Source organism: Eumetopias jubatus, unplaced genomic scaffold, assembly GCF_037043125.1.
Source record: "Eumetopias jubatus isolate StellerSeaLion01/CBP00866 unplaced genomic scaffold, mEumJub1_p1.0 scaffold_10, whole genome shotgun sequence".
NCBI classification, from domain to species: domain Eukaryota; kingdom Metazoa; phylum Chordata; class Mammalia; order Carnivora; family Otariidae; genus Eumetopias; species Eumetopias jubatus.
In genome coordinates this window covers 98,324,064-98,336,816 of record NW_028274816.1, presented here as the reverse complement: position 1 = coordinate 98,336,816, position 12,753 = coordinate 98,324,064, and the positions used below count along the sequence as shown (strand labels likewise).

The following is a 12,753-nucleotide window of genomic DNA, read 5'->3' as shown; positions in this document are numbered from 1 at the left end:
TTAAATTAAAAAGCAGATTCACCAACTTAACATGAAATATTTTCCATACAGCCTAGTTAATATCTCTAACTTCAAATACAAGATTCCCACAGACATTAAGATGTTTTTCAAGTTACCCCTTTGTATCTGTCTTTGGCATTTCTCAAAGGTTACAGCACACAAAATCAATCAAGAGAATTTGTCTTGTGTCATAGCTAAACATGCTCTGGCAGCCTCTACATAATTAACATATTTAACCAACCCTCACAGATTACTTTTAAATGTGTTAAGTTACCAAAAGCACCAGTCTCCAGTAGCCACATCAGTAAAAATACAACCACATGAACAAAGATCCTGGCTATGAACTCCCTCCTCAAAAGTGCCACATGACACAACAGAAATAATTCAAGCTTAACTGTAAACATTTTTTAAAAAGAAAAGAAAAAAATCTGCCTAGAGGAAATAAATATCCCCAAATATAATTTCTTAGGAAAAATCTATCAAATGACAAATGAAACAAATGGGAATGTATATTCAATCCCTTCTACATGAATATAATGATCTCTCATGGGAGATGAAGGTGGCTAGGGATGTGAAATAGTCTGGGGAATTTACAAAACAACAAAAACAGAACATTAATCAAAACTAGGGTTTTGGGATATTCAGAAAGGAAACTTCTCTGTTAAGAAAATCATTTACCTTAAAACAGAAGGCCAGACTAGATGACTTTTCCAAAGCCCCTCAACAACAGAATTTTATGTTTATGATTGCTTGCTTATTTAGCAGCTTATTTGCACCATTATATGCAATATAACTGGAAAAATTCTGTGAAAATGTTTCTTATGCTATTTTTACCTGAGGAGGTGCCTTTTTGAGAAGCACAAGAAGAGCCTGTAATACCAGATTAGAAAATCGAGGGCCAATAGGGACATAATCTGGAAGAGAAACATTGCTATGTTTTAGGGATTCGATACACATCTGCACATATTCCAAACATTCAGATTTTTCTGCATCAAGAGTAAACATAGTCCTAAGTAACTGTCATGCAACTAATGATAATTAGAAAAATAGTATCTGCAATAACTTAAAAGCTTAAAAGATTATGTAAGAACTCTCATCTGTAAATTTTTTTTAAAAGCTTCTAAATATCCATTTTGAGTTCAGGTAGACATCTTTTTTAAAAAATTTTATTTTATTATGTTAATCACCATACATTACATCATTAGTTTTTGATGTAGTGTTCCATGATTCATTGTTTGCATGTATCTTTGTCTAATATTCAGAGACAGTTGTTTTTGTTTTTTTAAGGAAGAAAAAAACCCAGGTGTATTTACCAAGCATTTCCAAGAAATTACTGCAAACTATGGTAATACAGTAAGCTCACAGGCAACAAAATATACTAGAAAATGAGTAGGGGGGAAATGGCAATTAATAATGTACGTAAGGTACTTCAATATAACTGAAATGATGGTAGGGTCACTAAGACTGGTCCTTAGATGGTGAAGAACAGAGAACTTCCTAAAATTTTCTGTTAAACTTCTACTAATTCTTCAAGATTCAGCATAAATGCCCCTCCTCAGCTTTCTCTGCATACTGCATATATATGCACCCTTGCCTTATGCTTAGAACTACCTTTACGCACCAGCCCTCTGAAGTCAAAAGTGATCTTTCCCTTTTCTGAATATCCAGAACACATAGCACATTCTACTTCGCAATAATTTTTACCAATGTGTTACAACAACAGCATGTTACTTATTTTTTCTGAGACCCTAATAATTCTAGCACAGTAGTAAGGGCTCAGCTTACTTGTCGAATAAATGAACAAACAAGTACAGATAATAACTATTCATACAAGTGAAAATATACTCAGAGGGCACACATTCCTGACATAGTAGTGTTGCTATGACCACACATCTCAATTGTGTTTAGATAAAGGAATTTACACAGAGCTATGAGTTTGTGCTTAAAAGCTTTTAAAGAAATAATCCTATAAACTAGGCTGAAATGTATCAAAAATAGCAGACCAAAAACCCCAGGTCACTAGATAAAACTATCACATTAAGAAGACCTCAGATACACCTTATTACATATAAGTACGTCTTTGCTTTATAACAAACATTGCCTTAAGAAACAAGAAAATAAATAACAGAGGACCTAAAGCAAGTCTGAAAATCACGAGGAAAATGTGGTAAGAACAGTTAACCTGAAGTCATTACTACACCATTTTGGATAGCTTAAGAAGGGATTACTCAGGTATTTTCAGAAGTTTATGAAGTCACCATGTGGGTTCAATTTCAATACAGTTATCACAGCATCCCGAGTCACTATTACAATGCATTTATTCCAGATTTATCTAATTTTTGCAGTGAAAAAAAAATGTAAGTAACAACATTTTTCAGGTATTTACTGGAATATTACACCTTATGAGTTGCATACAGGGACTCTCTTATTATTCATCTTTGTATCCTGGGTACAAAGTGTGTTGGGTAGCAGTGCATTTTATTTTATTTATTTTATTTTTTTAAAGATTTATTTATTTGACAGAGAGAGACACAGTGAGAGAGAGAACACAAGCAGGGGGAGTGGGAGAAGGAGAAGCAGGCTTCCCATGGAGCAGGGAGCCCGATGTGGGGCTCGATCCCAGTACCCTGGGATCATGACCTGAGCCGAAGGCAGATGCTTAATGACTGAGCCACCCAGGTGCCCCTGTAGCAGTGCATTTTAGCCTAAGAGATGGTTAATCAATATTTTTTAAAAATTTTTTAACTGTACAGCACCTGTAAACATTTCAGAATGTTTTCAACACTGTTATCCCATTTTTGTCTGCACAATTACTCAATGGGATAAGTAAGGAAGGGAACACAGCCTCTGTTCTTATAAAACAGGCACATTTGATTTCATTGCAAAAATTAGGTAAATCTGGAATAAATGCATTATAACAGGGACTTGTTCTTATAAAATAGAGACTGAGGTACAAGAGAACTTGCAGCTTCTCCCAAGTGTTATTTCACTCCATTCATAGGCCCTTCTTCCCGTAGTTCTGTCAAAGTTCCTAAGTGGAAATTCTGGGCTACAGGCAAGCTCAGAGGTACTAAATAGCAAATATATCCATCAATGGAAACTACTAATCATTTACTATGGGCAGAGAACTCTGTGGAAGAAACAAAATAATATGAGGTATGGGCCCTGACGGGAAAGCAGTTTATGATGGAGTTACAGTCATAAGGCATATTTAACATGAATACCATCACTGACTTCAGATGTAACAGATAACATAATTCCTTGTAAGACAAAGAAAAGTATTTTTATTGCCCTATAGTTTATAAATACCCGTTATTTTTCTCTTGCAATTTGTGAGACATTAGTGTAATGTGGCAAAGATAGTACAATGGCAGAAGTTATGACTTACCAAGCAGTCTTTCAATGTCATCCACAACCACACAACTAAGCTGGGATTTGTACGCATCATCAAAGATCTGGAAGAAAGTAAAACGATTTATTATCTCACTCCTCTCCGAAATTTCCAAGAAGATAAAATTTAGTTAATTCTTTTTTTTAGTTAATTTTTAAATTTAATTTAGTAATTTTTTTAGTTAATTCTTGAGTAATGCCTACACAAAACACAGTAAAACACCAATATTTCAGACTCTCCTACATTAGAATTTAACAGATAATAGGATTTTAAAACTAAGAGTTCTTAAAACTTAAAAATGAGGAAATTGAGGCCCAAACAGTTAAATGACTTGCTCAAGATGACACAACTGGATCATGGCTGAGCAAGGAGAAGGGTAATGCTGTTTTCAGCCCCATGAGCTGGATGTGTCACACCTGGGCATGCTGAGGAGCAGCTGGTCAGAATCAACTGACAAATCCCATCAAGTGTATCACAATGGTCTCTCCTATGTCAGGAGCGTGACTTCAGTGTTGTGACTCAAGAGCTAGATGGAGCCACAAGGGATGGGTAGAATAAAACTGAATGTCGTTCTATTATTGGTGAGAATTGTGGCCCTGTTAAGCAGGAACAACACTGAGAGAACAGAATCTTGTTCACTCAAATCAGACCATAATGGTCAAAATATTCACAGAAGAATTAGTTGGTTATAAAGAATTAGATAGATGTATCTTTAGAACCAGACAAAAGATAATAGTACACTGTCTTAAGACAGTGAAAGAAATGCAAATTAAAGCAAGCAGTAAAGGAAGCTATTATACCCTGACAAGGATGTAGCAATTTCAAGCCAGACAGAAGATTTAATTTATGTATAAGTTGGACGTAAGTGCCCACAGCCTTGAGACCAGCCTTTTCATAAATATGGGGGTTCATATTCTAGGGACTATAACTGGGGTTCAGGGCACCCCATGGATGTCAAGGGTAAGAATTAATTTCTGCATCCCAGCCCAGTCTCCCTGGTTGATAAATAACCTCAATGCACCAAGATGGTAACCACCCCTCCACCCATCTTGCTTGGGGTGGCGTAATATTCCTTTGTGGTTATCTTTTAACCAGAGATAATTAAGTATTAGGCACAGAAATAAAGTAAATCACGTCTTCAGTATTAATATTTTTCATATTAAATTTAAAGACAACTTGTGTATAGTTGGTCTCGAAAGTGTTTGTAACAATTAAGAAAATTTACCCTGTCAAGATTAATAATTAGCCTTACTAGTTCAATTTAAATATGCCACTGAATAATTCATTTTGATAAACTTTTACGTTGGAAGGTAAAAGATAAATTTAATAGCCTTACAAATGGTAAAGATAATCTAAGATTCACCATATTTATATTATTAGTTGTATTTTAATTTATTACTAAACACATATAATTATAGTTACTTTGAAACTCAGTGTTTTGTTAGACAAACAACTGAAGTACTTCAAAGAGAAAATAAAACATTTTAAATGTGTAAATATAGTTTAAAATATTTACAGAAATTTAATTAAGCTGTAAAAGTCCCCTTTTAAGGAACTGCTAAATTTCACTAGACCTACAAATAGAATAAGAGATGTAACTGGACTTTTTTAAAGTTTGTTTTCTTTGGTTTTAAATTACAAAATTTTAATATGTTGACTTTTCATTTTTTAAACCTTAAATTAGCTATACATGGTCTTTTTTATGCTCAGAGGTCACCCTCAAAGATGCAAAACAAAAACATGGCAAAACAAATCAACTCATGTTGGCAATCCAGATGGTAAGTTTCTCCCAACACACTATCAGTTCTTTAAGGTAGGGATTGTGTCCTCAGTATTATGTATTCAATGTCTGACACTGCACTGGTGCTTAATAAATGTCTCCTGTACGCCTATATGAAAGAAAGCCTCTGTTGCTTTCCTTTGCACCATCCCCTTTACCCCTCAGTCACTCTCCCATATTGTGTTAAAATCCCATTTACCCTTTCATCCTCAGCTACCTGTCTCCCCATTGGATTGTGAGGTGGATAAAAACTTGATTCATGTCATCTCGAGGACCCAGCACAGAACAGTATTTATACTTGCCCAGTGAATTCAGTGGTTGAAACAACACAAGTCCTAACTCCATCTTGCCATAGATCACTTGTCTCTGTTCTGCTCTGGTACAGCATTTTGTATACTGTGTACATATTAAGGATTCATTACATTCTTCCTTGTATTATACTAGAATATAAGCACTCTGAAGGCAAGTACTATCTTAATTATCTCTGTATCCTCATACCATTTAATATAATGCCTTACCAGAAAGTAATCAATAAATATTGACTGCAAGAATAATATGCATTTTATTTTATTTTGTTTTTTAAAGATTTTATTTATTTGAGAGACAGAGAGCGAGTGCATGAGCAGAGGGAAGGGGTAGAGGGAGAGGAAGAAGCAGACTCTCCACTGAGCAGGGAGCCCGATGCGAAGCTCGATCCCAGGACCCTGGGATCATGACCTGAGCCCGAGGCAGATGCTTAACCGACTGAGCCACCCAGGTTCCCCATAAATATGCATTTTATATTCAAGCAGAAATATCGAGTGAGTAGTTGGAGACATATGACTGAAGTCAGGGTATGGAGCTCACCTTCCGGCAGTGACGCTGAAACCATGAGAGGGGAAGAGACCTCAAGGAGAAATGGCAGAGGTAGAAGAATAACAGGCTAAGTACCAAATCTCGGAGTGTTACAAATATTTTCGAATTGCCATTATGCATCAAGCATCAATGAAGGCAATGGAGAGAATAATGAATGAGACAAATATGATCATACCTTTCCAAAGCTTGGAGTAGGGGAAACAGGTCACAGGTAACCATAATAAAGCATGACACTACTATGCTGGAGTAAATACAAGATGAGATGGTAGTATACACAAAAGAGCTATGGCAGTCGTTGCGGATACCCACACATATGCTGGTTTTCTTTCTAGCATGTGGTAGGATTGTAGTTCCCCACCCCCTCTCAAGGCAGGGATGACTATGGGGCTTGCTTCAGCTAATGAAATATGACTGAATATACACCATTTTCTAAAAGGAGCTTTAGAGCTACTGCATGGTTCACCATATTCCCTTTATCCTGCTTTGGCTATCATGATCTCACATGTGAGAGGGAGCTTCTATTATGTGTAAGTTTGAGTCTCTGAGAAGCTACAATGAGCAGAGCTCCTTCTCTGAGCCATGATGGACATGTAGTATGAGCAAGAAATAAACTTTGTTATGTTAAGCCACTGAGATTTGGGGGTTGCTCATTATTGCAGCAAGACTTAGCCTATCCTAACCAACATGGAGGATTATGGAGTCAACACTGGTATCCTAAATTTAGGACGTGGCATTTAAGCTGAGATCCGAAGGATAAACAATCAGTGGAAAATGGGGAAGAAAGTGGTTCAAGCAGAGTGCACTGAATATTAGGAGGCTCAGAGCGAGAAAATTCAGGAGCACTGTAGGAACTGACATATAGTCAATAAGAATTAAAATGAAGAGGTGTTAGTGTGTTATGCACGGGGAATGGTAGGTGAGAGATGAAGCAGAAGAGGTGACAAAAGAGCCTGGATGGTCTTACAAATTTCATACCAGCTGAAAATTTATTATAAAGGCAATAAAAAGCCACTAAAGGATTTTAAACAATGGACCACCATGTCAGGTTTATGATACAGAAACATTTTTCTTGCTGATATACAGAAAAGCATCAGAGGGAAGTAATCATTGTTTAATACTGTAGAACCCCCGGTGAAAGATAATGTGGTCTGGAGGTGGGAAGGGGAATGGGTGTTCTGATAAATGGATGGATTCTAGAGATATTTAGGAGGCAGAACTGAAAGGACTTGGTGATGAATGGGTGTGGTAATGAGGAAGAACCTAGAGTTCAGGGTCCTTTCTGGTTTGGCTACTGAAATAGAGGACAGAAGAGAAACTGGTTTGGGGATGGATCATAGGTACATGTAAAGAGCAGGGAAAGAGAAGCCCTTTACCTCTCTCTGTATCACCTACCCCCCCCCCGACAAAAAAGAGAAGAAAAACAGGACATTTATTTCAGCCTCTTGATACATAATGATCAAGCTTTGAGTTGGTGAATCCAAGACAGGAGAAAAGTTTAGAAGTAGTTTCACAGTGGTTCTTGGCTATGTTTTTTTTTTTGAAGACTGGACCAAGATAGCAGTCAATGTGGTATCCTATAAATTCCGGTGATGTTAAGGAGTCACTGGAAATAATGTTTGCTCTTCAAATCATTTCTCAGAATTCTACTAAAGGCTCTGATGCAAGCATGTAATTCCATCTGTCAGGCTGTACTAGGGTGGATTAGAGCCACAGAGGCCCGGGATGGTGGACTGGCTATTTGCAGTACTCCATTTTTCCCGAGTCAGCCCTTCTCCCTTCTCAAGGAGAGTATAGAGCTTACATCGCTACAGGAACTCAGTTTGCTGGGGTCAAAACTGATGATAAACTGTACACTGTCTCACCAATTTATCTCAGATACTGTGTTCATGAAGCATCATAAATCACTTCATAGCTGACTGCATGATTTACCTATAAGATTTGAGAAGAAAAGTACCTATGGCAGTCATTTAATGTAGGTTGTTTTTTTTTTTTTTTTACAGACAGCTCTTAATGTACTAATTACTATCATGAGGAGAGGAGCACTCAGGGCTAACTCTCTTAACAACCTACTAACCATGACAAAGACTGTGCAATTCCAGTTGTAACTTGACCAGTTTCAGTTGACAGGTCAACTGAAACTCCTTTGGGTAGCAATTCTGCTCTAATTTAAATACACACACCCCTTTCACTTCTTACACACATAATTCTTTACCTTACACCTAGTCACTAGTGTAATGTAAGGTCACCATTCTTCCTCTGGATCCTTGTTTTCGGCCTAGGCTCCTCAGCCCCTTTCACTCCTCACTCCCTGGCCCAGACCCCAGCCCAACGTTCCCTAAGAAGACACTCAGATTGGTGTGGCAAGTACATGCAATTAGCTGCCAGGTGAAAATATAAGTGAGAGATTTACATGGTGAGCTGGGAAGTTCTACCACAACTTTAGGTAGATAAACCCAAAAAGGAGGCAAAGTACCAGAGAGAAAGATGCAGAAAAAAATAAAACTGTACAAACTGCCCACTATAACCGAAGTGCCAAACCTGCCCCTACTAACAGCACCTGGCAGATACAGTGCCTGCTCCAGGTCAAGTGACGCCAAACGACACTTAGGCAGGTGGGCTGAAGCTGGAGCTAGTGGATGTATGCCAAAGACTCTTTAAAAATCAATTTAAATTCAGATCCTCTCATTTAGTAAGATAAATGTATGACACTTAAGCCTTTTCTTGTTGGAGAGGTTATCAGCTGGGGATCAGATAGTTATCATGCAAACCAGGACATATGAAAGGGGGGGCGCTGTTAATAATGCTGGAATAACAGGTAAAAACCAGGACTGCTCAAAGCAAATTGGAATGTGTCTGGTCATCCGTTTTATCAGGACATTTCCTGCAGGGCAGGTAAAATTATCAATACATGTAGTCTTACAATCCAGTGAGAAATCTGAAAGAGAAGGCTAAAGAAAAAGAATCTGAAGAACTGAAGAAAGAAAAAGTGTGTGAAAGAGTGGCCTCCCATCAACATGGACATAATGAGAGGTCTATTCTAGAACATGAATAGGATCTCCAGAAAACACAGAATCCCACAGTCTATTTCTGCTCTCTGGTACCACCTCTTTTGTGTGCAAAGGCAGGTACTAGGTGATAAAAGACAAACTAAAATGTGAGGAGCCTGGGCTGAAGGCAAGAACATGCTGGATGCACCATGCAAGCAGGGAGGAAAGAGAGGCACGGGGCTCCTGCCACACAGGGGTTGGGGCAGGTCTGAATACGGTCCTCAAGGCCACTGCAAGCTCTCTAGGCACAGAGCCCACTCCTGGAATCTACAGACAAGCTAGGAGCCACCTGTGTGCAGGGGAGGGGCAGCAGCTGCCGATTCTGGAGTCTACATGAATACAAATGGGAACACGCCAGCATTAGCTCCATGTTAATCCCAGCCTTTCAGAATCACAAACCACAGCAAAGCGTGTTCTAAGTGGATTCCGTCCTCCATTTTCTATAAACTCGTTAGTGCTCTGAGGTAAGTGAAGCCAATTTGACTGGTTCTTCTGAGGCTGAAAGAGTTCATCTCAATTCTGGAGGGGCTGGCGTGAAATACCTAGTTAGGAATCTGATGACAGTAGGAATCTGATGACTTAGAAAATCCCTAATGCAGTAAATCTGTCAGCAATTAGTTGAAAGCATACCCTAATCATATTTGGTAGCATATAAAAACGTAAATGAGCAAATTCAAATCGGTGCTATCAGTAATAATCTCTAGTTTCTAAAAATAACTTGGGAGTAGACCAAGCAAACATTAGCTGTCTTCTAATGAAACTGCCTCAGGAAGTGGACCTAAACTTTTGGCAAAGCACTAAAGCTTCTTGGAATGACCTTAAAATCCCTCATTTGTTCTCCCTGCTTTTCAGGAAAAATTCTTACATTTTTCACATAACACAAACCACAGAGTGGGGTATTCTTAATAATATAAAAAGTCACAAAGTCTGCAAGTTCCACTAAAGGCTGCACCATCCTCCTCTGTGTGCCAAAGAGATACAAACGCCAAAAGACAACGTGTATTAAACAAAACAACACGCGCCTACCCCCAGCCCCATGGGAACCCCATGGGCACTTCTGGAGCGTTCACCTCTCTCAGTTAATACAGGCACAAACTTCGACAAATCAGCTACATGATATATTAGGATGTTAACCAAAAACATCCAAATTCTGTTGCTTAGTAACTGCTGTCAAAAGATCCAATTTCCAGCTCTGCTCTTTGTATGGACTAAACCATGAAAAGAGGAGGATTAGGCACCATGATTCTGTTCTGTACAGACTACAATTTGCAGTGGGATTTACAGGAGGATATTCAAAGAAGATTATTTCCTTCCTGCAAAGCTAGTGGAAAGGAAAATTTCTTCCAATAATTTTCAGTCCTTTAAAAACAAGACTATATTATGTTATTAATGAGTAGTGTTATAAATCACTGATATTCCTACTTAATTTTGTTCAACTTAGTCACATCGGATTGTTCTATTTCATCTCTGTACTGATTGTGTACTCAGAAAGCATCAAGATTAGGTAACTAGTTAAAATCAAACTCTATTGTTTTGTTCTTTTGTTCATTTAATGGCACTAATAGAACCAGTAAAATAGATTAAAAATAGAATGGAGTTGGGAAACAAACATAAAATGGGGGAGAAGATGATCTGTAAACACTTCAAACATCTTAATGGAACATATGGTATCTCCGCCCACCCCACCCCCCAATGTGAGGATAATGGCAGTGCTGAGTTTATCCATGGAGAAAGGATTTATTAAGCAAACTAAGAGAAGTACAAGGTAAAATTTAAATTAATTGAAAATAAACCACTTTCATGTATTTTAGCACCATCCATATGTGAACAAGAAGCAATAGCTTAATTACAATTAGTTGTAATTAAATCTAAGATACTCATTAAAGCAAGCCGAATGACCCTCTACTAACAAAAACTCTTACTTCTTGGTTTAAATAATAAAATGGTATATAAAGATGTTCTATGAATCAACGAATCAGACCACCTCTCTTTAACAAAAATTAGTGTGTTAAATTATATGAAATTATAATATTTCTGAGTTTCACCAACTATTGCCATTACAAAACACTTAAAAAATCTTTTAACTTGAGCACTTAGTCATTAAAATGTAGCTGAAGAAATAATTTTAAAAGCTAACCTTTTACCTCTCAAATTGGCAAAAAAGATTTTAATTAATTAATTGTTAAAGACTTTATTTTCAAGTAATCTCTACACCCAACATGGAGCTTGAACCCACAACCCTGAGATCAAGAGGCACATGCTCCACCAACTGAGCCAGCTGGGTGCCCTGGCAAAAAAAAATTTTAATAACATCAAGTATGGGTGAGAGTCCAAGGCAATGGACACTCACATGATGGGGCTGCGAGTGTAAATCGGTACAACTTTTTGAAGAGGTGGACTTTATAAATCAGCAGTATTTTTACATAAGAGTTTTGATACCAATATTTATCAAAAATCTTCAAAATATTAATGTTTTTATTTTAGCAATCCCAATTCTGAGAATTTATCCTAAGGAAATAACCGGAAATGTATATACAGTATTAATGATATGTAAAAATAACCACTACACTTTACTGAGCACATATGATATCCCAAGGCACTGCATGATACTCTACACAGATTATCATCTCACTTAATTCTGAATATTATCTTCATTTCATAGGCGACAAAACAGAGGCTTATAGGTTAAGTGACTATAAGGCCTAGTAAGTGTGGTGGAGCTGGGATTCAAAGGCAGATCTACTTGAAACCTAAGCCCAAGTTCTCAGCCATTAAAATATGATGCTACTCTCAGAAAAATCTAGTAAGAAAATGGGGAGTAGTGATTTCCCTGGTTTGGTGGTTCTATAGAATATTATTTTTAATTGTGAAAAAACGTGGAAACAAACTAAATGTTCAGCAAAAGGGGAATGTTCAAACGAATTCTATACAGCTATTAACGTAATACTGAAATACATTTTAACGACACTGAAAAAAAAAGCCATAATATATTAAGTGAAAAAAAGCATGTTTAAAACAGTATGTCCAATGTGATCCCCAATAAACAATGTGTGTGTGTGTCTGAGTATAGAAGAAACCTGAAGGACAAATATGGAGTCCTTTTTTTATTCTTCTGTGCTCTTTTCTATATTTTCTAAATTATTTTTGTGATTAGAAAAGCTGCATCTTTGAGGAGTAGCAGCACGTAAAAGAAATGTCTTTCCAGAATTGATAAAAAAATTATAGATTATTTGTGCTCTGAAAAAAAGAAAGAAAGAAAATATCTTCCTATCCTAACACTAAAAATGAAGGGAAGAGAACAGCAGTGGGAGGTAGGCTAGAAGTACTGAGGAATGGCATTTTCATTTTCAAAAGCAGCCTGGAAGACTTAGCACCTTTAGACTGGTTTGAGCCCGCAGGCTTTTGTCAACCTATCATTAGGCAACAATGTGAAAACTACTTGCAGGGAAAGATTTTGCAATATTTCTAATATATTTCTAAGACACCTATGCCTCATTCTTTTTTCTGTTCCTGTACTTAGTTACAGGGAATGACATTTTTTTTCCCCGAGAAAACCAAAAAGTCTAATATGAATTTATTATACTGGTGACATGGAAATAATTTTTGTAACTTTAAGGGTACATGGATGATCCAGACAGTGAATCATGAATCGAAACAATTTTGAATAAGCTTGTATAGAC

General features: G+C 37.2%; 1 protein-coding gene across 1 annotated transcript in view; it reads right to left on the bottom strand.

The window, feature by feature from the left end:
- Positions 1 to 12,753, bottom strand: part of NSF (N-ethylmaleimide sensitive factor, vesicle fusing ATPase) — a 146,560-nt gene that overhangs the window by 24,637 nt on the left and 109,170 nt on the right. The window contains exons 16-17 of the mRNA XM_028087481.2: positions 3,389 to 3,455; positions 835 to 914 (exon numbers count right to left, since the gene is read on the bottom strand). Coding sequence (XP_027943282.1) covers positions 835 to 914; positions 3,389 to 3,455 — 147 coding nt within the window. The remainder of the gene's footprint in view (positions 1 to 834; positions 915 to 3,388; positions 3,456 to 12,753) is intronic.